This window comes from Paroedura picta, chromosome 17 (genome assembly GCF_049243985.1).
Source record: "Paroedura picta isolate Pp20150507F chromosome 17, Ppicta_v3.0, whole genome shotgun sequence".
Taxonomy (NCBI): domain Eukaryota; kingdom Metazoa; phylum Chordata; class Lepidosauria; order Squamata; family Gekkonidae; genus Paroedura; species Paroedura picta.
This window is the reverse complement of record NC_135385.1, coordinates 4,859,527-4,886,277: the sequence shown is the minus strand read 5'-3', so window position 1 is coordinate 4,886,277 and position 26,751 is coordinate 4,859,527. Positions and strand designations below refer to the sequence as shown.

The following is a 26,751-nucleotide window of genomic DNA, read 5'->3' as shown; positions in this document are numbered from 1 at the left end:
CCAAGTCACTGGCCAGTCTCCTGGAAGAAATTGGCCTTCTGATCCCAAAGTGGCCATCAGCATTTCGCTGGGCATGCAAGAACGGGCCAGCCAAGCACGGACACTATCCTTTCAAGGGAAGACTTGGTGTGTGTGGAAAAAGACAGCACTATAGTATCATCCCAAATACTATGAGGGGGTCAGATCCCAACATCAAGCCAAGAACACACTGGCTGATGGGAAGGGTTTGGATACACCCCATTATCATTGCTGAGACTGGAAATATTTTAAGACTTCTCCCCCAGACTGGTTTTGGGGGGCTGTGAAGATTTCAGATGGAGTTAGGGCTATTATCTCCAAGTTGGGAAATACCAGGATTCGGGGGTGGAGTCTGAGAAGAAGGGCAGGACTTCAATGGGGTAAACTACCAAAGTGGCCATTTCCCACAGGTGAACCCTGTCACCTAAAAATCAGTGGTAATCCCAAGGTCTCCGGCCTTCACCTGGAGGTTGGCAACCCTAACCAAAGTAGACAAAGGGATTTACAACAGCTCATTTTCAGCTGCTTAACGAAACGGATGCATTTCACTGTGCCTCATCCTTTCCCCAAAAACATCAGACAGCATAGGGGATCACACCCCAGTCTGCCCTTTACCCTCACAACAACGCTGGGAGATAATTCGGCCGAGAGAAAGGAGTTGGCCCAAGGTTAACTTGTGACGTCATGGTGGAAGAGGAATTTAGACCTGGGTCTCTGCAGAAACTGGGCACAGTCCTTCTCCTCCTCCTCCTCTTCTTCTCTTTCCCCAACAGCAAGTCAAAGTTGGCTTACAGCATCATTCTCCCTGGGGTAATGGGCTGGGTTCAGTGGTAGAGCATCTGCTTGGCATGCAGAGGGTTCTATGTTCGATCCCCAACATCTCCAGTTAAAAGGACCAGGTAGAAGATTATGGGAGGGACCTCTGCCTTACCCTAGAAGGCTGAGTAGACAAGACTGGCTTTAATGCCAGGGGCTCATGGGAACTGTAGTCCATGGACATCTGGAGGACCACAGGTTGACTACCCCTGCTTTAATGGACCAATATTAGCATAAGGCTCACGTGCCTAGACAGGGACTGTGGCTCAGTGGAAGGGGATCTGCTTGGCATGCAGACAGTCCCAGGTTCAATCCCTGACTTCACCTGTTGAAGGTGGTACATGACAGGAAAGAAGAACTCTGCCTGAGACCTTAGAGAGCTAGACAATACTGAAATTTCTGGGCTAATAAAATCAGAGTCCTTTAAGACCAACAAACATACTTCAGACCAACACGGCTACTCATTTGAATCTATCTCTCTGGGCCAATGCCTTGCTTCAAGGTAGCTTCACGTGATCTTCTGGGAAAGTCATACATACTGCCTTGAATCCCGTCCCGGAGAAACATGAGATTGTCCGATCTACAGAGCCGAAACCATCCGTCCCAAGAATTTAGGATGAGTCACACTATAAATTTGCTTCCCACTGAAACCCAGGCCATTTAGCAAAGCTTCTCAAAGCAAGATACCAGAAATATTCTCAGCCTCGGCTGGGCTGAGAACTTCTTGTGGTTTACTCTGCGGAAGTCTCATTCCAAAACCAAAACATTCCAGTTGGGCTTCCTACCATGCTGCAAGACCAGACTGCCGTTTTACAATCTGGCTTCCTTCGTTTAAAAAAATAATAATAATTAAAAAGGACAGAACGCTTGATAAGCAGTATGCCTAAGGGTGTTTATTTTATTCCTTTTAATGATAACGATGCCAGATGATCCGGAGGTGTGGTTTCTAATTTTATGAGGGAGAATTATCATTCATCCCTCCAGTAAAATGCAGAGTCAAAATCTGTCGGAAGGCAAGACAGAACAGATGCTCTTGACTCAACAAATCATGGGGGGGGGGGGGGGGGGACTATACTGTTTGCTGTAGGGAAAGAGAAACGGCCTGATCTCTTCTGTGTTCCACAAAGAAGGTCCCTCGGTAGATGACCCTTTAAGACACTCAGGGAATTGATACAATTGGAAAAGACAGGCCTAGGTCAGTGGGGTGGATCCAGCCATCCTCCAAGTAAAATAATACAACTGAAAGGGGCCACACAGGCCATCTAGCCCAACCCCCTGCTCAACACAGGATCAGCCTCAAGCATCCAGGAGAAGGATCTGTCCGGCCACTGCTTCAAGTCCACCAGTGAGGGGGAGCTCCCCACCTCCTTAGGCAGCCCCTTCCACTGCTGAACTACTCAGACTGTGAAAATTTGTTTCCTGATATCTAACCAGTACAATTCTTGATGTAGTTTCAACTCACTACGACAGGTCCTCTCCTCTGCCGCCAACAGGAACCTTCCCTGCCCTCCTTTAAATGACCACCTTCCAAATACTTCAAGAGAGCCATCCTGTCCCCTCTCAACCTCCTCTTCTCCAGGCTGAACATTCACAAGTCCCTCAGCCTCTCCTCACAGGGCTTGGTCCCCAGGCCCCAGATCATCCTCATCGCTCTCCTCTGCACCCTCTCCATTTTGCCCACATCCTTTTTAAAATCTCCTTCTTCCAGCCCTGGGTGGGAGTTAATTCATTTGTACGTGTTTTCTGAAATGTTTTAAACGTTGATCAGCTGACAGGACCATATGCAGTCCTGTCCACCAGCCTCCCTTCCCTCAAAACAACCAATATTGGGCCTGGACAGGGTGGGAAGGGGTGTAAACAGCTGTGCTTCCCCAATGATATTCTGCATGGTCGCGCCATTTCTTGGGCACTCAAAGCCTGAGGATTGTTTCCGGGGGTTCCCAACAGTACGAAAGTTGTAGAAGTTCCAGCGGGACTCCACTCAAGACCCTGTGCTGAGCCCCAGTTTGCCCCTCCTTTACTTTAGGCAAAGCTTCCCAACAGCCAACAGGTTCAGAGAGTTGCTCTTCTGCTTATGCTTCCCCGTCAGTTTCATTTCCCTTCCAACTACGCGGTGGAGGCTACGGTGTGTTTGCAAACTCCGAAATCGCACCAAACCGCGGTTAGCACAAACTGTGGCCTGCAAGCTCACAACAGACGAGGGCCTTGCTTTTCCTGTTTGCCACTAAATGGAAACACACAAACAAAGCTCTGCTGCCTGCCAGTTCGTTCATTACCCAGCTCTACAGTTCTCAACAGGAGTTCCTGAAAAGAGCTGCTTTGCCCTTGATATCTTCCGTCAGTCTTGTCCGCCAAAGTCCCAGCCAACTAGTCCTGCCCAACCCCTATTGATTCAGCGGGGAGAAGTCAAACTCTGTGAATTATCTTCAAGGGCAATAATAATTTGAGAAACGGCAGGGACCGGAACGGGTCTTTACAAATGTCGGCATCTGTGCCGAATTAAAACTGGTGTCAACAGCGAGAACTGGGCACACGTTAGATAATACCCTTTGGAGTTGATTTTCTTGGTCTGCACAGGACATTCCAGCTGCAAAAGAGCATTATCCAATGTGTGCAGAATGCGACCTGGTTTGAGAAGAGTGTTCATCTCACAAATAGTCATCTGAATTTTCTGTACCAATAAATCCTACTTCACCTTTCTATAGATGGTAAAGAGATATCCCATACTTGCTCACGTTTGGGGAGACAGCAAAGAAACACAGAGCCAGAAGGTACTCCCAAGGGCCATCTAGCCCAACCCCTAAACACTGCAGGAAATCCACAGCCTACCCCCCATTTCTCCAGTGACCACTGCTCTATGCCCAGAAAAAATTCTTAGCAAGTACAGAAGGTGTTTCTGGACATAAGGTGTCACTAGATTCGAATCCAGCTCTTCTGCTGCAGGCCAATACCACTACCATCCTGGAACTAGCTTGGCATAGAGGGTTTCCGAGTCAAAAAATGAACAGAGATGAATTTTGCGAAGGTATAGCAACACTGTCCTTCCTTGGTGGTCTCCCATCCCAAGTTCTAGACTGGGTCAACCCTGCTCAGCTTCCAAAATCCAATGAGGTCAGGCTAGCTGGACCCTCCAGGCCAGTGCTTAAACTGAGTGGGCGCATGGTTATTTACAGAGCTCAGTTCTGGCCCACTCTGGCAGAACCAATATGGCATCCGTGGAATTCCTATCCAGGTCTTGAACAGACACAGAGGGATACATTTTTAGCTGTGCTCTCCGATCATCGCCTGGAGCAGCATTGCCGGTATGAACCTGTGTGCAACCTCAAATTAGTGTCCACGGACCTTGCACAGGAGAACTTTCCAGCGGATTGGGAGCCACTGGCTCCGGAGGAGACCCGCTGAAAGCAGACTACATTCACGTGCCCGAATCCGAGACTCGAGCTGACATCAAACTTCCCCAAGGGCCTGTGATTTCTTTCTTTCTTCCTCCAAGGCCCAACAACCATGCCTTTGTTTAAAAGCAGCACCTCCACTATTAATAACACAAGTAACAACTTGCCAGATTCTTGGCTGCAGATACAAGATGCGTTACGACTTTCCCTCGGTCTTTCCCCCCCCCTCCCCTTTAAAGTTCTTTGTTTTCTGCATATTTCTGCAAAAATAAACACCAGCCCTTCTCCTCGGAGCACACGGCACACGGGCAGGGCGGATTCGGCCTTGGCAATTGCACCGGATTAACTTTAGCGACAGTGTGCAAAATGGACAAGGTGACTGTAGCCGTGCAGGCAAACAACCTGGGCTTAGACGGTTTTACAAGGGAAGCCAGATAAACTCAGCGGAAAGACATTCTGGTCAAAAGTCAAAAGGAAGAGTCGATATTCCCTTTCTCCTCCGAGCCCCACCATCTTGTAGAGACATGACTTCATTCATAAACACCGCCTGGGATATTTTTATAAAGGACCCCCAAGGCTGGGGATCTTAAAGATAACAGGACTGTGGCATTTTACAGGCGACGCGGTGGGAATTTGTCCCAGCGAGAGAAATTCTCCTGGGTAAATACATTTATATATAAGAACACTCACCAAAATAAAGAGTCACATCCGGTTACAAGCCAGCTTATCTTAGCAGGGTAAATGGGTGTGTTTGTGTGTGTGTGATAATAATATAAAGATATCTAGGATTATGAGGCCACCGAGTTCCGAAATGAGACGAGGAAATCTTAGACAAACACAAATATCCCGAATGTACAGTTCAAACAACTGCAGCATGGCCCTGTGGCATTTGAAGCCCATTTCAAGCACGAGGTCTGTGCCCCGCCACAAGACGGAAGGGCCCCTGGGGCCAGAGCACCACAGAAAAGGCCCCCCTCCTCAATCCGAGCAAACAGTCTGCAGCTGACGGAACCGGTTTGCCATATCGACGGCCAGCCAACAACAGCACCGCGGCTCGATGCAGAAAACCTGGGCCAAGGCACACACACACACACAAACGTACAAATCCGACTCGGTTCAATCAAAACTCAAAAAAATTCTGCTCTCTAAGGACGGGGGAAATGTTGACCGGAGAACAGAACCTAGTTCTTCCGGAGATTTACAGCTCTGTCCCAAGCAGAGTCCTAAACCCACTGCAGCCCACAAACTTAGAAGGGCACAGCTCCACTCAGGAGCATGGCCTTGAGCCTCAGTTATCTCTCTGTGAAACGGGCCCACGCTGATGCACCGCAGAAACAAACATTGCTAATATCAGGCAAGGCTCCGGAGCCGTCCTGGCCCTTGGGAAGGAGAGCCCACTTTGTCACTCGATACCAGTCCAAACAAACACTCTTGAGCTGTCCAGGCGTGGAACTTCTCGGACGGACAGATGGGAGGATGGGCAGACAGAGAAGCTTTCTGTCAAAATATCAGAACCGTAGGAGCTCCAAACGCACACCGTGTCTTGGGCCAGAAGTCTCTGCTCCGTTCTGGCCAAACTGTTCTCCCAAATATGCCTGACTCAGCCGGCCACCCCTCAAGGGCTGACCTTTGGGTGACATCAGTCCTGAGCGGCAGGGACTTCCCAGGCCTCCTGTTTCGCGTGAACACCACCCCCCTGCTGCCTAAAGCAATGGGGCAGAGAGGTTTTTTCTCCTCCCGAAAGGAAAGAAAGTAGGAAGGCACAGGAATAATTTACCTACGGAGTCAATCTCCAGGAGGCGCTGCAGGTCACGGATGCTGTGGATCTCGCTGTGAGCCAGCCTGTCAATCACCTCTTGGGGAATCTCGGCTTCCTTCGGGGGAAAAAAAAAACAGAAGGGACAAAAACCAGCCAATCATTCTCCTCCTCTCCTTCCCAGCGGCCACCTTTCCAGCGGAGTCTGTGGCCACGGAGGACGGCGTGGCTTGCCCTGGGGCGGCCGTCCACCTCCCCACCCCATCCCCAATAAATCCAGGAAGCAAGCAAGGTTGTTTTTCCCCCTCTCTGGAAAAAAAAACAAACCTTGCAATTGCCTCTAACCCTGCAAATTCTTGCAGGGCTGCCTCCAGCCGGCGTTTCTAGCAGGTGTCCTCTTCCAGGAAGGCAGACTGGTTTGAGAACCGCCGGGTTCTTACACGGAGGGGGCCGTTCTACGGATCTTCGAGGCGTCTGGGCCTCCCTCTTCCATCGCCCCCACCCTGGAAACCTTTCCGAGATGGGCAAAAAGCTCTCCCAGCAACCCACGGTGAGGGAGAAAGAGGCGGCCCGAAAAGCCACAATCCAGGGCACGTTCACCGGAGAATGGACATGGACTGGGGTGTTACTCGCATGCAAAGAGGATTAAGGATGTGCGATGCGCGGAGCATGCCTGCAGTCTGTTGGGTGGGTGTTCCCTCCACCCTCTGGCCACCCGCCCCAGGGTGCCACGCCGGGTGGAAAGAGCAGAGGTCATGAGGCTGGCCCCAATCCTCCGGACGCAGCCCTGGGAAGAAGCCCCACTGAAGCCGGTGGGGGTTTCCACCGAGTAAAGCATGCATCCGATCAAGCCGGGGAGAGATCTGCAGATGGGGCTGGTCTCTTTGCCTCTTTAACACACACCATGCTTCTTCGGGGACCCTCCTGCGAGAGAGAACTTCCCCAGCGCCCTGAAGTGAAGTTCTCTATATTTTACAGCGTCATCTTTGCTTCTTGCTCTTCCTCCTCCTCCTCGCCACCGTCCCATCCCCCCCTCCGAAATGTATTTTTGTTGGGGGGGAGGGGGTTCCCCAGAGGTGAACTGATATCAGAGCTGATATCGGGAACCGGTTCCCCAGGTCCTGCGTCCACACAGCCCCACAAGCCTAAGCTGGCAGTTTCACACCAAAGCACCCATGGGAGATTTCATGGCCACCCTGGGGAAGAGCCACCTGTAATAAATCCACCCCACCCCCCAGGGGGAGGGGAGGCAGGTAGCCAACTCGGGAGAGATGGAAGCCCCCTAAAACACGGATCTCCCCTTCCTTCCCCTCCCCCCGGCTCAAGCGTCCCTTGAACTCTGGGCGAAATTCGCCACGGCTGCCCAGATTTCTCTTTTTTTGCCCTTATAAAGAGAATTTCGGGCCACGACTGGTGTGTGTGCGTGCGGGGAATGGGGAAGGGAAAGAGGGAAAGGCGCCCTTTGGAAGCTCGACCCAGATGGGGCCTGAGTTCGAAACCCACCGTTTCTCTCAATCTCTCTCTTTCCCTCCCCCCTTCATTGCCAGGTCCTGGCGAGCAGGCAAAGGCGCCCAGCCGGGCCAGTTCGCGCCCATCTCCCCCGCCGCCTCGCCTCCACGCCCCGGCGTCCAGACAGCGCGCCTTCAAACGGGCGCCCGTCGACACGCGTGTCTCAACCCCCGCATGCAACAAACATACATACATACCTAGGGGGGGTTGAAAGAGAAATGAACCGTGCAAAGGATCTCCCAGATCTCCCACCCATCCACCCATGCAAGCAAGTGGGTCCCTTCGGGGGGCTTCCTCCGGCTTCCCTGCAGCCCCCCACTCATCCCCCAGGGCAAGGCGGGTGGGCACCTACCTGGGCGAGGGCGGCGAGCAGGTAGCAGAAGCCGAGCAGCCCGAGGGCGGCCGGGGTCCTCCTCATCATTGCGCCTCGGCGGTGCCGCGCCGGAGCCCCAGCCGCGCTCCTTGGGCTGGCCACGAATGCACCATCCCGCAGGCAGGCAGGCAGGCAGCGGGGCCGGGGCTGGGGGGGAGGGCGGCCGGGTCCCTCCGCGCCCCCCCCGCCGCCACCACCACCACCAACCCCACGGCCACCAAACCCCCTCCCCAGACGCCGGCGCGGGGGCCACGGGCCACCTGCGCCCGCGGGCGCGTCCTTGCCGGGAGGGCTCCTGGCCGCCTCCCTCCCCCCGCGCTACAGCCGCCGCCGCCGCCGCCGCTGCTCCTGCATGTCGGCTGTGCCGTGCGAAATCAGGCGCGGGCCGCCGCCGCCGCCGAAACGCCCATCACCTGCTCGCAGGCAGCGCGCCCCCTTTGCGCCCCAGCGGCGAGTTCGCGCCAGTCCCGCCCGCCCGCCTGCCTGCCTTTGCTCGCTCGCTTGCTCTCGCTCCCCCCCCCCGCCCCGGTTTTGGACCCACCCACCCCTTAGCGAGAGGCGAAGCCCGGAGGCGACGCGCATTTGCAGCAGGGGGGAGACAGAGCGAGAATTTCGCCGGCCCTCCCGTCTCCACGCGCGCACACGCCCCTCCGACAAGGTCTCCCTCGCCAGGCGACGGGCAAACCTCCTTCCGGGAATCATTTTTATTATATACATAGATATAGATATATAGATATGTCTTCTGCAAGAATCAAAATAACAGACTGCGGGGGGGCCCATCCCTTCTTTGGGGGGGGGAATAATATTTTCGGTTCGGATTAGGGGGCTGCTGCGTTCGCATGGGATTCGGATCGCCTTGCAACCCCCCCCCAAAAAAAAAAATAGAGCGAGGAGAGGTGGGGGGGAGAGAATGCCAGCTGGAGGCTGGACTTTCGCCTGCACTTTGCAAGGGAGAGGCGGAGGGGGGAGAGACTTGAGCCAGGTTTATTTATTTTTGTCATTATTGTTGTTGTTGTTGTTGTTGCAATCGTGGCGTGTGTGTGTGTGTGCGTTTTCATTCCCCCCCCCCAATGCAAACTCGGGAGAGTTATGGGACGAGGGCGGGTCGATCCTGCCCCCAGGGTGGGGTGGGGGTCTCGAGAGCGTGTGGGGGTAAACCAGCCCGGGTGGGGGGAGGCGGGGGGTCTCCCTCCGGCTCTGCCCTCCTTTGCACGCAGCCAGGCCGACCACAAACAACCGAGGCGTGAGCTAGAGGGGGGGGGCGCTCTGCTTCTTTCCCCCCCCCCTCCCCCTTTGCAGCTGCTGGCGCTACTGCAATCTGCAACCAGTCCAGGGCTCCGGCTGCACCGCACTGCAAAATAAAATAAAATAAAGCCACCCGAGCAGAGGAAAACACCCAGCTAGACACGCGGGGAAGTGGCCGGAGGGGGAGGGGGGGCGGCCACTTGTGCCCCCACCCCACGGCCAAGGCTTGGCTTGAGGGGAGGGGGTCTGCTCTGCGGCCCCGGAGCGAGCCGCCTCCCCTAACCTGGAGCCTTCCCCTTTCCCCTGGGGGTCCCCAATCGCCATGACGGTGCGGCGGGGGTGGGGGTGGGTGAGTGGCAGCTGCTGTGGAGCGGAGGTGGGGTGAGGTGGGGGGCTACCACCCTGGGGGTCTGCCGGCCGGGGAGGAGTGGTCCCGTTAAGGCGGCGCCCCCACCCCACGTCGGGAAGGCTTCCGGCCAAGGCGCACCCGCGCTCCGCAAACGTTGCTGCGTGGCTCTCCTGGGGGGGGACCCCAGCGGTATTTGGGGAGGAAAAGGAGAGAATCCGCCGTTCTCAAAAGGAGCTGATCTCCCTAGTTTGGCGATTGGGGGGGGTCCAGGTGTAGCCTGGAGGTTGGCAACCCCATGAAGCAGGACCAAGGACACTAGGTGCATGAGAAGGGCTTGAAAAAAAAAAAATCGACGTTCCCTTCTGATCATTGGGGTGACCTGTCTGGGTGTGCTACATAGGTGGGGGGTGGGGGGGTGTTGAAATAGAAGACGGCCTGGCTTTTTATTCCCTGCTTTGCACTACCTGAAGGGGTCCCAAAAGAGCCTTTCTCTCCCTATACCCACAACAGACCCCTTGTGAGGTAAGTGGGGTTGAGGGAGCCCTGAGAGAACTGCTTTGTAGGAAGACTGTGACTAGTCCAAGGTCACCCAGCTGGCTGCAGGTGGAGGAGGAGCGGGGAATGAAACCCGCCTCCCCATATCGGCTCTCCAATAAGTAGGACTGCAAACTGGCCTGGGAAATTCCTGAGGATTTCGGGAGGAGAGTTTGGTGAGTGGTGGGGACAGATCAACAAGGATGTGATTCTCTGCAGCCCCCCCCCTCCAAAACTGTCATTTCTTCCACGGGGGCCGGTCTCTCTTGCCTGCACATCTGGGAGAACTCCAGGCCTCACCTGGAGGTTGGCATGCTTAGTGCTAGCGAGGTCTACCTTGTATGTACTGGATCGCACCCAGGCTCCGTTGAGGTCAGTATTGCATGTTCAGACTGGCCGGGGCGAGGGCAGCGGCCTTTCCCCGCAATTCCCGCCTCGTCCATTAAACTGGAGATGTGGGGGATCGAACCTGGGACCTCCTGCCTGCCGAGCACTGGCCCTTCCACTGAGCCACACACATTCTTTAAGTGCAGGGAGCATCGAGGTGCTTCCTGTCGCCCATTTGGTTCCTGGACACGTGCCGTCTCCTCTTCTCCACGTCCTTGGAGCGGAAGAACCAGACCGATATTCTCACCTTCGTCCCTCGGTTCATTGGTTCTTTGCTTCTCCAGGGAGCCCCTACTAGGATGCGGTTTCCTCCCGGTCGCTTGGGTCTAGCTGACCCCTCCCGTTACACATTCCCCGTCCTCAAACCAAATCGCAAAGTCATTGTGCTTCCTGCCGGTCCCGAAAGCAGCAACGCTTTGATGTGCTTGCCAGGTAGGCAAGAGAAGACCGGCTTGTGAATGACCCCCCACCCAGCCCCCCCAAAGAGGAATGGCCAAAGTTTGGGTCCGGTGGCCCCCTTCCGACCACCAAAGTTTCCTGGGTGCAAGCTCTAGGCTGGGCCTTGGAAGAAACCCGAAAGCTCAAGGAATTTCTTCACCCCCTTCCCGGAAGACCTTGCTGGATCGACTTGGGTGTCCGCCCAGCTGGGTGTTTTGGTCTGGGCCATCCATCTCAAAGGAGTTCAAAGTCAACACCCCAGCCCTTCGGTTAAATATTAAACCCGTATCCTACTGATTTCGGCCCCTCCTTGGTCTTCGGGAAGCCAAAGAACCCCGCCTGAATTTACACAACCAATTGGCACCGCTGTCCAATTTGCAAACCTGTTAAAAATTAATATCTGGGCACTTTTCGGGAGGTGTTTTCGACGCCTGGCTTCCTTCTGGGAAGGAATGTTGTAGACTGGGGTGGCCAGACTGTGGCTCTCCAGATGTGCATGGACTACAATTACCATGAGCCCCTGCCAGCTCATAGTAATTGCAGTCCACGGACATTGGGAGAGCCGCAATTTGGCCACCCCTGTTGTAGACAGAACAACCGGCAGGAATGGCAGCCTAGAACGGGCCTTGCAGATTTCTATCTTGAGTGACTGACAGTGCAGTCCTAAACAGAGTGACGCCCTTCTGAGTCCATTGATGTTCATGAGTATAGCTCTGTTTAGGACTGCACTCTACACAGACTTGTCTCGTTGCTTCTCTTCGTATTTTGCTTTCTGGGATAGCGCTCTCTTGAGATCTCTCCCACCTACCCCCTGCCCCAAGCCCTTTGCTATTGTTTTTGTAGTTTGTGGTTACTCAGTTTCCATTGTGACGCCTCTCATGGAATCTTAGAGTTGGAAGGGACCTCCTGGGTCATCTAGTCCAACCCCCTGCACTGTGCAGGACACTCACAACCCTCTTGCTCATCCCGTCACCTGCCACCCCCTTGAGCCTTCACAGAATCAACCTCTCCGTCAGATGGGGAGCCATGCTTTCCTCAGTCTGCCCTTTCCCATCTGTAGAATGGGTGTGTTGCCCCACGTTGAAGAGTTGGTGAAAGGGTGTCAGAAAAACTCCAGGGTGCTTGTACCCACTGGAAGATGCCTTCAAACACACAGAACAACACTCCCCCAAAGGGAGAGGGCAGAATTTGCAAGCAGCTCCCATTTTCAGCCCCCCACCCATGACCCCACCCACCCACCCACCCACCCTGCAGCCAAGACAGGCTGCCGGGAACGTTTTGAACAAGGGCTCTTTTCTCCTCTGAACAAAGCGTGTTAATAGCAGGGGCTCATCCGACAATACCTAGAGCGTTTAAGTGGATTAACGGCAGTAACAACCACGGAGTGCTAACTAGCCAGACGACAGACTGTAAAATGCACAGCCCCAAAGCTTTCGTCTGCAGCTTTAAAATAAAAAGGGAGAAGAAGTGGTGGGGGGGGGGCGGGAGAGAGTAACTGCGTAGGTAGGTAAGTAGCAGCGTTAAGGGCTTGGCCATGTAATTCCCTGCCTCTCCCCCGCCCCCACCAAAAGGCCCCTTTTAATGGACCACTTTGCCAAGTTCCCACTGAAACACAAGTGGTCTTTCAAGTGCTTCCTGATGTCATTGGCCTTACAGGGTGGTCTTAGAGCCGCCCTGGAGCTTCAGCCCTCCGAAGGACAAAGTAGCATCCGACCCGCTTGCAGGTGGTTTGTGTCCTGGGCAGGCGGAGGGTATTGCGTGGCCACGTTGCTACTCAGCAGGGAAACAATAACAGAAGGATGTTTTCTAAATCAACCCCCAGAAGTGGCTTTTTCCTAGGGGAGCTCGGAGGCTGGGCCCTTGGCCGAGGGACACGCCCCTGTTTCGGAATAAAAAATAGTTTATTGTAATAATTACCTTGTAGGTCATACCACTGAAGAAGTTTTGAAAACGGGGGTTTGATAAACCTTGCATAGCCGGGAAACCTGTTTGGGTTCAAGATTTTTGTTCGTAATTTTCACAATTAAGATATGAAGAGAATATCTACGGAGGACTAGGTTCAGATATAATTAGAAATAATAAAAACAAGAAAATACTGAGAAAGCCAACCGGTCGATTTTTTCTTATTTGGGACCTTCCAGCCGACCAGCCCTCTTTTCTGCATATGAAATATTTTTCAGGCCTTGAGGCACACAGGAAGTGATGTCCGCTGGCCACGCCCCCAGGAAGTGACATCACTCCCTGGAAGTGACATCACACAGACGCATCTGCTCTGCATTGCTGGGATGGGATGGAGAAAGTGACCATTCAGCAATTGGAGCCAGCGAAGAAGCAGAAGAAAGAGACAAAATATAGCAGGGAAATGACAGCTTTCGTGCCAAGTATATTACGTCAGAACGTGGACCGGTTATACACCCGTTTTACCCGTGCTTCCTCAGTGACGTAACTATAAAATAAAGACATGGGGCTTACAAGCAAGAAACCTCAATGCCAATAATAAATGCTACATGCAAGGCATCCTAAACAAAATGTATTATTATATAATCTGGGATATACTTCGAAAACTTTGCTGGCTAACTCTCTCAGGTTCTCAATGGGAAAGATCTTAAAAGAAAATACGACTGGTTTCTTTAAGGAATACTCTCAGCACAACGACGGCGTAAATACAATCCTGTGCTAAAGATGCTTCCTCTAAACTCTCAATGAAGAGTTTAAATTCGGTCAATAGTCAAGCAGGTTTTATACCGGGGTCCGTAATAGTGGCACAGCCGATAAATCTCGTAAGAATGACTTTGTAATTTTGGGCTGAGCTGTGTTTAATTCGCACTCGCCAGTCTGCAGCAGACTTCCAAGCTCCGTAAGCTACGCCACTGTTTCCCACGTGAGTTAAAACGAAAACACTCACCCATCTTGTCAAGCCGGCACAGGTTGACTTGAAGCGAGAGGAACTCCGACTGGCAAAGGTTCGAATGGCCGGGACCCTCCCTCCCCTCCCAACCAGGTCACTTTGGGAGGGGACAAGTTAACCTGCCCCTATAAGGGAGAAAGTCTTAATTTAAGATAACACTAAATCCCTCTCACACTTCGGAGACTCCTGCGGCACAAACTTGAGAATCCCTGCTTTAGAAGACAATGCAAGGCCCGGACTGTGACTCACACAGAGATGCAACAGGCAGCCGCCAGACTCCCTTTGGAATTGCTGCCACACTTTTGAGGATGAAAGTTTGGAGGGGCTCACAGCAGCTTATGACTTGTTTAATTCTCACAGTGTGCCGGGACATCATGCCCTCCGCACAATTTGGGCCGATTTGAGCTGCGGCGTGCCGGTATCGTGCGGCGGGGACTCCCAGCGATCAAAAAAATCCAAAAACTCTTACAAGAGCAACCGCGAGAGGGAATGTGGCCAGGCAGAATGACAGCTATCACCCTCTCCCCTCTGTTGGAAGCCGATGATATCACGCAAGCAGGGAATTATTGGCCAAAATATCTGACCCTACTGTAATCGGAGGGAGGGGAGGGGGGGGCGCTCAAAAAGGTTTCCAATTCTGATCCCGGCTGCCATAGTAACCACAGCAGGAACAACAACAACAACAATTGCCCCCTCCTTGGGAGGCCGTGAGGATTTTCGTGATCGAGATCTTGGTGACGCTGCCCCTGCATTAGTTCGCTGGCAGAGGCTTATCTTGGAGCAGAGCTGGCTGGAAATGAAACAAGCAACCGGGAAGGGGCAGAGGGGGGAGATACACCCAGAGGTTTCTCTAAAAGCGGCTGAACAGCTGAACCCAACCTCTGGTCAATTTAGCAGCCTTTTTTAATCTGATGAAGAGAAGGCTTTCCTTTGCTCCCTGGCTCCTTCGTGTTCTGGCAGATTTTGCTTTCTCGGGAAGAAGGCGAGGGACTGCCCCAATCTGTGAGGAGTGGCTTGTCAGTCCTGGGGGGCGACGTTAGTTGCAATCGCATTGCTCACAGCCCTTGTATCTGCACCGTCGAAGGCCTGGAGTTCTCCTGGAATGAGAACTTGTCTCCAGACCCCAGAGGGTGAACTTCATGCATTTCATCTCACTGAAGTCCCTCCCCAAAACCCACCCTGCTCGTGTTCTGCCTCCAAGTCAACGGGAATCTCCCAACCCAAAAAAGTTGGCAGGCCAAGCACGTGACGAAGGATTACTCCGTCGGGTGGCCAGCCTCCAAGGGGTGGCTAGAGAGCTCCTGGGATTGCAGCTGGAGAAGAAGAAGAGTTGGTTTTATACCCTGCTTTTCACTACCCGAAGGAATCTCAAAGCGGCTTCCAGTCGCCTTCCCTTTCCTCTCTCCAAAACAGGCACCCTGGGAGGGAGGTGGGGCTGAGAGAGCCCTGAGAGAACTGCTCTGGGAGAACACGAGAGCAGCTCTAAGAGGGCTGTGAGGAGCCCGAGGTCCCCCAGCTGGCTGCATGTGGAGGAGCGAGGAATCAAACCTGGCTTGCAAGCTATTGCTGTTAACCACTACACCACGCTGCCTTTCTTTGTGACAGAGATTAGATCCCCTGGCTCCAATGACCAAGTGGGAAGGAGAAAGCTGTGGTATTATAATCCACTGAAGTCCCTCCCCTCACCCAAATCTCCAGATATTTCTCAGAGTGACAGAGATTCTTGACTTTCAAAGACAGGTTCCTCAATTCTGAACACTCTATGGCAGGGGTAGTCAACCTGTGGTCCTCCAGATGTTCATAGACTACAATTCCCATGAGCCCCTGCCAACAAATGCTGGCAGGGGCTCATGGGAATTGTAGTCCATGAACTTCTGGAGGACCACAGGTTGACTACCCCTGCTCTACGGTGCATGGATGGGTGCACCGTTTCCCATGGGTGCTCTCCCGCCTTCAGTTTTAAAGAAAGCTTATGTCCTTACGGTAGAGATCACTTCAAAAATCTGGTAAAATTTGGGAAGCTGCAAAGGAGCATGGTGCATATGCGCCTGACCGACCCATGTGCTGGCAGGGTGGCTTTCCGGCTCCTCGAACTTCCCTGGGGTGAGCAGAGGCCCTTCTTCAAAGTCAGCATGGCTGCTCATTTGCATAAGTTCTTCAGAATATAGATTTTGGGTTTCCATGGAAAAGAGTGAATTGGGGGCGGAAGCCGCAAGAGTACACACAGTTCTGGTGAAGTGCAATCCAGATAACTCTCTCCTCTCTCTCTTTCTCTCTCTCACCGGCCTGTTTCATAACTCTTTATCTTATCTTATGCCCGGGCAATGCAAAGGGAAAAAGTGACCGTGAATTTGCATCCGGGGTGATGGACAAAGCACCGCCGGGTCCCTTGAGCCATTGATGTCTAAAATGCTCGGCCAAGGCCACGATAAGAACATTTCACGCCTCCCCCCCACATACCCCTGGCCTCAACCATTACTGGTAACCAGTGTGACCTTTGACGGGCCTGCTCACTTCCATCAGAAAAATAACCACCGCAGTTAAATCACACCTGCCTTGGCAGGGGAATCCGAGGGAGAAACGGGAAGGCGAAGAATGTTCCCCGCATTCAGCAGGTGGTCTTCCCCATCAGAGGAAGTTCAGGAGGACGGTGGTTGTCCTGGCGGGTCAGAACATTGGCTTTGCTGTGCAGCCCCTTCAGGGGCAGCTTCCGCAGGGAATATTTGCGGGTGAGGCTTGGCGGTTTCGCAAAGACATCCAGGAGGTGGTTACTGGAGAACTGCTTAGTATAGTTCATCCCCACCCTTCTTCCAAGCAGCTGGCGGTGCTGTATGTGACTCCCCCTGGGAATGGAGGAGGGGGGTGTCTGGCCCATGGTTACCCCGAGAGAATTCATGGCGGATTTGAACCTGGGTCTCGCCCATCCTAGTCCAGAGGTTGGGAACCGTTTGGGTCCTGCGGGCAACTTTCAGAAGAAGAGTTGGTTTTCATGCCCTGCTTTTCACTGCCTAAAGGAGTCTCGGAGTGGCTGACAATTGCCTTCCCTTCCTCTCCCCAAAGCAGACACCCTCTGTGGTCGGTGGGGCTGAGAGAGCTCTGACAGAACTGCTCTGTGAGAACAGCTCTGACAGGGCTTGCCCAAGGTCATCACCCAGTTGGCTGCCTGTGGAGGAGCGGGGAATCGAACCTGACTCTTCAGATTAGAGGCCACTGCTCTTACACACTACATCAGGAAATTCTGCCACAGAGGGGTGGGCACAACCGCAAAATGGTTGCTGCAGGAGGCCGAGCTAACCATGAAAAGGGCACCACGGAGCCAACCATGCTCAGAAAACCCAAGTCAGTGTGGGGTAGTGGTTAAGACTCAGCGTGGCGGAGTGGTCAAGAGCAGCAACCTCCCCTCTGGAGAACCGGGTTTGCCCCCCCCCCCGTTCCTCCACAAGCAACCAGCCGGGCGACCTTGGGCTATCCACAGTTCTTTTAGTCTGTTGTGGGGAGAGGAAAGGAAAGGTGTTTGTAAGCCACTCTGAGACTCCTTTTGGGCAGGGCATTCAAAACCAGCTCTTCTTCTTCTTAAAAAGTACACGTTAACAATGCTCTGTTGATCTGTGTGGCCAGTCAGAAAGCTCTGCTGGTGAGGAGTGCCATCTGGGCCCACCCACTTCCCCCAACGCATTGGGGCCCAGTGTCGGTCTGCTGCCACTTTCTGCCCCTCGCCCCTTTCAGCCTCACCCACCCCACAGGGTGTCTGTTGTGGGAAGGCGACTGTAAGCCGCTTTGAGCCTCCTTCGGGGAGAAAAAAGCGGCATATAAGAACCAACTCTCCTTCTCCTTTTCCTTCTCCTTCTCCTTCTCCTCCTCCTTCTCTTCTTCTTCTTCTTCTTCTTCTTCTTCTCCTTCTCCTTCTCCTTCTCCTTCTCCTTCTCCTCCTCCTTCTCTTCTTCTCCTTCTCCTTCTCCTTCTCCTTCTCCTTCTCCTTCTCCTTCTCCTTCTTCTCCTTCTCCTTCTCCTTCTCCTTCTCCTTCTCCTCCTTCTCTTCTTCTTCTTCTTCTTCTTCTTCTTCTTCTTCTTCTTCTTCTTCTTCTTCTTCTTCTTCTTCTTCACCCGTCCAGCCGTCCTCCTGCCTTCCTCCCGGCCCACCCCTCTTTCAGATCCGACACTCCTCGGGGGTTATGGACACCTTCCGAAAAACAGCGAACGCGAAGGAGTTAACAGCGGCTGTCCCGACCCCGTCCCACTCCGGAGACCTCTGGGCAGCTGCTGCGATTTTGTACAGGACTTCATGTGCCTTGCTTCCCCCCCCCCCCTTTTCCCCTTTCCCTGCACAAAAAAGAAAGGAAAAACTTTCTCCCCCCTTTTCCAAGAGCTGCGGGAAGAATTTCCCCTTTTGGCCAATTCTACATACTTGTTGTCATAGGAGAAGATGTGGACTGTAGTCTTCCGCGGAGGCTAAAGAAGGGGAACCGCAGGATGTATTTTGGGAGCGGATCAAGCAAACAGAGAATAATTGAAAAGGCCGCGGAGAAAGGAGAGAAATTAGTTTAACACTCGCTCCAGGCGGCAGACCAGTGAAGGGCAGAGAGGGCAGATGAGAAGCAATGGCAATCTGATAGAGCAGTAATTGATGCCAGGAGAGAGAGCCGAGACGCCCCCGTGGGCCAGAAAAGCAATTATGTAATTCCAAAGCTCTTTGGAACCCCGGCCAGGGGGGAGCCAGCCAGCAGTATCTCTGTATGATTTGCCGCATTGGCTTTGCCTTCTTGCCTTCTGCCTCTAGTAGGGGAGAAAGGCTGTGGTTTTGTTGTGTTTCTGGATCCGTAACCGCGCAATCGTTCCATCGCTTCGGATCGCCTGTGCACTCAGAGGAGGCTGCCCGTTGTGTCTCTGCATGCAGGGCTGGGCGAGGGCTTGGTGCTTTCGGTCAGGAGTCATGCTCAGAGAGAGCCAGCTTGGGGTCGTGGTTAAGAGTGGCGGCCTCTAGTCTGGCGAGCCGGGTTTGATTCCCTGCTCCTCCGGCTAGGTGACCTTGGGCTCGTCACAGCCCTGATAGAGCTGCTCTCACAGAGCTCTTTCAGCCCCACCTGCACCGCAGGTTGTCTGTTGTGGGGAGAGGAAGGGAAGGAGAAAGGAAGCTGCTTTGAGACTCCTTGGGGTAGTGAAATGTAAAGTATAAAAACCAACTCTTCTAAATTTCTTCTCACTCAGAATAGTAAGAATTGGCCAATAATTCTTTGGCTTTCCCCCTGTCAAATGACCCTTTTTGAGGTATAAGAGTGAAGAATGTCTCCAATTTATTGGGAGGGGGGGGGAGTTCCTCCTGAAATATCAAAACAGTGTGATAGGTGGTAGGAAGCCAGCAGAAAACTAGCACTGCACCGAATCTCTTCTCCAATTGCTCATTTCTCTCTTATATAATGGAGAGCAGATTTCCGCCACATTGTAGTAAACATCCCAGAGATTGAAGAAGAAGAAGAAGAAGAAGAAGAAGAAGAAGAAGAAGAAGAAGAGTTGGTTCTTATATGCCACTTTTCTCTACCAGAAGGAGCCTCAAAGCGGCTTACATTCGCCTTCCCTTTCCTCTCCCCACAACAGACACCCGGTGAGGGAGGGGAGGCTGAGAGAGCCCTGAGATTCCTGCTCGGTCAGAACAGCTTTCTCAGTGCTGTGACTAGCCCAAGGTCACCCAGCTGGCTGCATGTGGAGGAGGAGCGGGGAATCAAACTTGGCTTGCCAGATTAGAAGTCCGCACTCCTAACCACTACACCAGACTGGCTCTCTTTTTGGTGTTGGTCTTCAAGATACCCCCTCAACTCAAACTTTGTTCCACCTAGTAGTAAGCTTGGACCCACTGGCCCATTGGAGAGTTGCCAACTTCAGCTTGGGAAATCCCTGGCAATTGGGAGGGGGCAGAGCCTGGCCAGCACGGGAAGTGATGTCACGCATGCAGCCTTCCCTGGGAAGCATCTATTTCCTTCTGAGAGCTTTGTGACCAGGAGAGCCCTTGCAACGTCAGGAGAACACCACACAACCCTAAGCCATCTTGCTGACTGGTGCCTATTCCAGGGGTGGCCAAATGGCGGCTCTCCAGATGGGCATGGACTACAATTCCCATGAGCCCCTGCGCACATTGGCAGGGCCTCATGGGAATTGTCGTCTATGCCCATCTGGAGAGCCGCCATCTGGCCACCCCTGGTCTGTTCTCCAGTCAACAATGCTGAATGCAACAAGCTTCGTAATCCAGCTCAGAATAAGCTGGATGAAGTGGCGGTCAAGCCAGATCAGCTGAGTAGGGTTCCAGGTCCCACTGGCCCTCCGGCAGGGGGCAGGGGGTTAGGGTTGCCAGTTTCACAGGGGGGGGGGGACTCTCTGAGATTTGGCTGTGGAGTTTGGTGAGGTCAAGGACACTGCTGTATCGTCCTCCCTCCAAAACATCAATTTCCCCCAGGGGAACCGATCTCTGTGCTTTTGGGTGTGAGCTGTAATTACAGCTGCCGGCAGTGAATTTGGGAAATGCCTGGAGGTTTTAGCAGTGGAGCCTAAGAAGGGCAGGGTTTGGGGCAAAATGCTACGGAATCCGGCTTGCAAAGCAGACCTCCATCTAACTAAATCAGTTGTACTAGCAGGAGGTCTTCAGTTGCCACCTAAACAGCCCTAGCTCTTGGGACGTTTTTTCCCCAGGCCACTCCTGGAGGTTGGCACCCCTACAAGGTTAGCTAAAGAGATGGCCTGGGTGCATTCCCCAAGACGGGAGGAGCATAAGGCAGAGCCATCCTCTCCATCGCTGAGGCCGAGATGGGCGACTGGAGGCCGAGGAAAGCCCCCTTGGAAACCAGCCCGTTTGGCGGGCCTTCTTGGGCTCCCCCGTCCTCCCCCAGGCGTTCCAATCGCACCAGTCCCAGCTTTCTTTTTTTGGTTTCTGCTGACCCAGAAGCCGGGAATTGCCAGCCATAAACAGATAATTGGAGCATTCAGGTGAGCTATAAAAGGGGCTATGGGTGATAAATCTTTAGGGCATGCGGTGCTAAATTCCTCACAGGGTCACAAAAGGCTGCAATCTTTTCTTGGCTAAACTGGCCACCTATTGTTTCCCTCTCTCTCTTTCTATCCCTCTCTTCCCCTCCCATCTGCCTCATACTGGAAGGAAAGATGGGCCACTCACAGTTGTGAAATGGTGGCAGTGGGGGAGAGAATTGGGGAGGGGAGACCTGGGTTGGCTCCCACCCACCGTGTGCCCAAGAGCTCACGAATATCACACACACACACACACACACACCCTGTGTCAGCCGTGAAATGTAACCCATTCCGCACTCATTAGATAATGCACTTCAGAAGTGGATTTTCCAGTCCCGCTCAGCTATGACAGCACACGGAAAGGGCATTATCCAGGGTGTGCGGAATATCCAGTGAGGTCCCTCTTCTCTCCAAACCTCACTGTCCCAGGTTTCACCCCCAAATCTCCCGGAACTCCAGCCCATGGGCACATCTGGAATTTGGAAAACGCTGGCCACCGATCCTGTTGGGTGGTTCCAAGCCGAGCATCATCCTGTGATAGTGGAAGCTAAGAGGCACTAGGAAGCTCATTGGTGGGTGCCACATTGGGGATCCAGGCACTAACAGTTGCACGAGACCAAATGTCTTGAACAAATGAAATTCCAGAATGTCCCCTTCCCTTCCCTTCCCACCCCATTTCCAATCTCCTTCCTTCCTTCCTTCCTTCCTTCCTTCCTTCCTTCCTTCCTTCCTTCCTTCCTTCCTTCCTTCCTTCCTTCCTCCCTCCCTCCCTTCCTCCCTTCCCTTCCCTTCCCTTCCCTTCCCTTCCCACCCCATTTCCAATCTCCTTCCTTCCTTCCTTCCTTCCTTCCTTCCTTCCTCCCTTCCTTCCTTCCTCCCTCCCTCCCTCCCTCCCTCCCTCCCTTCCCTTACCTTCCCTTCCCTTCGTTCTTGGCATTTTGGAGAACAGAACTGTTCCTCACTCAACCCAAGAAGCCAAGATGTCAAGAAGTCGATGTTCATCCCCACAACGCCCCCCACCCTCCCCATAACGTGTCTCCCTAGAAACTACACAGATGGCCCTGGATAAGAAAGGCAATCCATCTGCCAGCCATCCCCCGGTCTTTCTCAGGTTTTCTTTTCTTCCCCTTGTGCACGCATTATGTCAATGACGGGAGAATAAAGTTAGCAAACGACGGCAGGGCCTCCAGCCCATGACACGATTCGAGTCGGTGAGCAATATCGTTTTTTGTGGCCTCTGTGCAGTTCCATATGGGGAACTGCACTTTCACGGGCCAGCCAGGGAGGGGAGCTAGTGAGCTGTACGGAGAAGTTTCTAGAACCTGAGAGTGCGCCCCCTACCCTCTGGCTTCAGCATAGCCTTTCCCGCCCATAGGGTCATGTGACAGACATAGGGTCATGTGACACACTTCCCTCCATCCCCTTCTTGCCACCATCAGAAGAGGATGGACCAGAGCAATCTACTGCGAATGATGCCCTCTCGTCAAAGGCCAGAGAAGGAAGGGAGGCTAGACTTCAAGGGTCTTTGTGGTGAAAAAGCTTTGGGAACAAATTTGCCCTGCGGAAGGGCAGGGTATACATCTAAAAATAAAATAAAGTAATAGAATTCATAGCTCAAGGGGCCCATTGGTGAGTTTGGTACTGACTCCCTTGAAGCCACACCCACCCACAAAGTTGACTATTAGTTGTTCGACCTCAGAGCCATCGGTGAAAGAAATCGAAGAAAAAGTCAGATTCCACCATAGCAACCTCCAGGGCCACATGGACGAAGCAGGGACGGTTGCAAATTTCGTTATGGAAACTGCATGGACTGACGGGATTGAAGATTGGAAATTTTAAGTTCCTCGGCCGGGGTGCCAATGTGGCAGCCTTCCAGACAGGCTAAATCGCAACCCGTTCCAAGCGACCGTCCGTTTCCCAAATTATGCGCTGTCTGGGGCGAACGCTTCTTGTCTGTGCGAACAGCTCATTCGTTGAGACGCTGTGTCTTCGGGAGTCCTTGTGCTATGGTATCCGATCTGTCAGGAAAATAAATCTGGTATTGTAGATATCAGCCTCAATTAATCTCCCTTTAATCTCCGGCAAATATTAATACACGACGGGAGGGCGCCTTGCTTGTTTACAGGCCCGCCTCTGTGCCAAGGGGGTTTTGATCCAGATCCTTGGGCTAATCTGCTTGTAATCTGCTTGGCAGGCAGAAGGGATGTGAAGAGCTTTCCGCTGAATCACTTCATCCTCACCGGCTCGGGGTGCTGTCGGAATAGACTTGGCCGGTCCTTTTTTGACCGGTTAGAATCAGGCTAGGGTTTGTTGGCTTTGAGGGGCAGCTGCTGCACATCCCTTCTCTGGCACCACGAAAGCAAAATGGAACCTCCATGTTCAGAGGAATATATCTGTGAGTATCAGTTGATGGAAGAGCCTCTTGTGGCGCAGAGTGGTAAGGCAGCTGTCTGAAAGCTTTGCCCATGAGGCTGGGAGTTCAATCCCAGCAGCCGGCTCAAGGTTGACTCAGCCTTCCATCCTTCCGAGGTCAGTAAAATGAGTCCCCAGCTTGCTGGGGGGTAAACGGTAATGACTGGGGAAGGCACTGGCAAACCACCCTGTATTGGGTCTGCCATGAAAACGCTAGAGGGCGTCACCCCAAGGGTCAGACATGACTCGGTGCTTGCACAGGGGATACCTTTACCTTTACCTTTTTATCAGTTGATGGATATGGCAGCAAAGAAGATTAATGTGATATTAGTCTGCATTGCTAGAGCAAGGGAAGTTCTAATACCTCTCCTTTCTGCATTGGTTAGACCTCATTTGGAAAATTGCGTCCCGTTCTGGGTGACGCAGTTCAAGAAGGATTTTGATGAGTCGGAGCGCGTTCAGGGAAGGGTATCCAGGATGGTGGAGGGGTTGAAACCCAAGCCTTTTGGTGAGAGGTTAAGAGAGTCGGGTCGCTTGGAGAAGAGACAAGCAACAGGTGACAGGATACCTGTGTTGAACTACGTCAACGGTAGCCAAATAAACAAAAAACATTGGGAAAGGGGCTATAGCTCAGAGATGGAGCACCTGTCTGACCTGCAGAAGGTTTTCTTCAATACCTGGCATCTTCCAGTGGGGGCGACGAGAAAGACCTCTATCAGAGACCTTGCAAAACTGCTGCTGATCTGAGTAGATAATGCCGGATTTGGTATAGTGACAATCCGAGTCATTAAGAAGCGTGATCCTTTGGGCTAGTGACGCTGGGGGGTCTTCTGGGGTCTTCTCCATGTCCCGTCAGTGGGTGAAAGACTCCCTACCATGTTTGACCACATGGAGCTGCCCTAACTGTGTCAGATTATTGGTTTATCGAGGTCAACGTTGACAGGCAATAGTTCTCCAGGAGATGTTGGGTGAACTTAAGTCTACACAACACGGAACACAATCTTGAAAATATATATAGTACCAGTACTGATTGATCAAGTTAAAAACTCAAGGTTTTTCAGCATCACCTCGAGAAAAATCAATACATACTGAAGCTTCCCACTAATCGGATGGGTTTTGGCGTTACCGCTGTTATCAATGGTTGGACATCAAATAAAACCAGGTGGCGTTAAATATACAATAAATGCAGTAATTGTTATATATATATTATTGGCTCCTTTCCGGGAAAAGATACATCCAGGAGAGTATGGACCTATAGTCAATTCTGTTGACCAGAAGGCCAAATAAAATGCTTTGAGACCTCTAATATTTCAAAAGCAGGCCCTGGTCAAGGTGTCCACTAAATGTAAGCAGGAGCCAACCTTCATCAAGAGCAGGAGTAGTCAAACTGCGGCCCTCCAGATGCCCATGGACTACAATACCCATGAGCCCCTGCCAGCTGGGCATTGTAGTCCATGGACATCTGGAGGGCCACAGTTTGACTACCCCTGATGCTGCAGGACTGGAAGCCAGAGATTGACCTGGGGTCCTTTTGTAGACAAACCAGAAGTTCTACCACTGAACTAGGGTCTGACTCTGTCCATGCACACAGTTATACAAAAGGCCGGCAGGTGAACTCCCTGTGGCTGGTGAATAATGAATACGTCCCACTGAAATTCTTCCGTTCCCCGTTCCCCGAAAAAGGCCTTCTCCAAGTCGGACACAGTGGCCCAGTTCCAGGCATTCAGCTGCTGTCCTGGGTCCAGCCAGCCCTTTGAGCTTTGTCCAAAAACACAAAAATGGCTGAATGCGCTCCTGGCACCCCATCAATTTCCCCCAGCCACCACCCCTTCCAAAAAACGCAAGGGAGCATTTTTGTTCACGGTTCTTTGGAGGGCGCCACTTTGATGCACGGCCAGGCTGGACTGCAATTCATTTCGGCCTCCTCTTCCCCTGACCAATTGGCCACAAGCTTTCTCATGCTCCTCAAGAACAGGCGGAAATGTTCGTGCCACTTTTGACAGCCCGGTTATATGACTTGCCGCACCAACAGGGAAAAGCCGGCTAACCAGGATAAAACCCTTCAAAGAATTTCCGTCGATTAGCCATCCATGTCTGTCCTGGAGAACCAGCCAATGCGCACCTGGAGAGCACCAATTTACACAATGCACATGGCTTGGCCATCGCTGTTTCTAGGACCGATCAGGCGGCATTGCATGGAACGGGTCTGGTGTAATGCCTGGAGTATTCTCTGTGCTCTGCGCTTGTGAATTCCGTCCCCCAAATCCCCGACAAGAGCGACTGGATTCTGCAACCTGTAAATTCCACCGCAGAATTCTGAGATGAAAGCAACAGAATTCTGCAACTTATTTCGCCGGATTCGTTCTGCTTCAGCGACTCGCAAGGAGGAGCAAAGGCCCGTCTGCAGCATTCCAGCCTTGTTGGAAAATCTTCCTTGCTTCCCTTGGAACCCTTCCATCCAGGAACCTCTGAACTTGCTTTGAGGTTTTGATTTAGGAGAAATCTGACAGTGCCTTTCCTTCCTGTCCACAAATCCTCTCCGTTGCTCATTCAAAGATTTCGGTGGCATAATGCTCAAGTCTTCTCATGAGGGCAGCTTTTGCCCTATGGCTTTTAGCTGGTGAAACATATGAGCATTCATGTGTTAATCAAGTACTCAACACATTCGTGGATGCAGTTGTTCTGCCAGAAAATGGACATTTCCCTTGTTTTGAGGTGCCTGCAGCTGAGCCTGTTTGTGTAGCTTTTTCGTGCTGAAATAATTGAGAAGAGTTGGTTTTTATACCTCGCTTTTCACTACCGAAGGAGTCTCAGAATGGCTTACAATTGCCTTCCCTTCCTCTCCCTACAACAGACGCCCTGTGAGTTAGGTGGGGCCGAGAGAGCTCTAACAGAACAGCTGTGTGAAAACAGCTCTAACAGGACGTTGACTTAACTTTTAAAGAAACCTGCCACCCTCTTAATCAGAACCACTTTGTTAACCCTACTAAAGAGTTTAATTCATCTTTAATTCTTTAATAAATGCAACCACCCAGTTTTTATTAAATCTTTTTCTCTTGTTCTTGGGTAGCATTCCGATCCTTGGGATACCGAATCTTTTGACCCCCCCGAATCCTTAGCATCTCGGGGCGAGCGTGGCGGCCCTCCGGCCCCGGGAGATTCTCATGCTCTGCCTAGCATGTGGTTAAGCCAGCCTACTCAAGCACAAAACAGCCTCTCAAATTCCAGGCACTGGACAGATGGCTGCAGATGCCGCTTCGCCTGGCCAGCTCCAGATTTGCCACGCAAGAGATGTGTGCCAAGTAAAAGCCCGTTCCGCGGCAAAGAAATTTCAAGGGGTGGGGGAGGGAACCCGGAACAGATGCGTTCCTGCTGGGGGACATCTTGGGTGGATTCCCAGGCCAAGATAGGCTTTATGAATCCAGGAGAGCTCTGGAGAGCAGATCTGAGAGGAAACGATTCATTTGTGCAAAATGCAAAACCCCTCCGCTGGAGAGTGGCGGTCGGCGCGTTCAGGGGCAGACAGATGAACACAAAAGTGGCCTGTTGGGTACATCTGTTGGGCATATCTGCAATAGCTGATTTTTTTTCTCCCAGGCACAA

General features: G+C 52.5%; 1 protein-coding gene across 3 annotated transcripts in view; it reads right to left on the bottom strand.

The window, feature by feature from the left end:
* PDGFA (platelet derived growth factor subunit A) overlaps positions 1-8,360 on the bottom strand; it is a 52,834-nt gene extending 44,474 nt beyond the window's left edge. Inside the window, exons 1-2 of one of the 3 annotated variants that reach the window (XM_077317209.1) lie at positions 7,844-8,360; positions 6,004-6,100 (exon numbers count right to left, since the gene is read on the bottom strand). In XM_077317209.1, the coding sequence (XP_077173324.1) occupies positions 6,004-6,100; positions 7,844-7,912 (166 nt within the window). In that variant the 5' untranslated portion in view covers positions 7,913-8,360. The remainder of the gene's footprint in view (positions 1-6,003; positions 6,101-7,843) is intronic. The other 2 variants (XM_077317210.1, XM_077317211.1) reach the window with 2 other exon arrangements.
* Between the last annotated feature and the right edge of the window lie 18,391 nt (positions 8,361-26,751).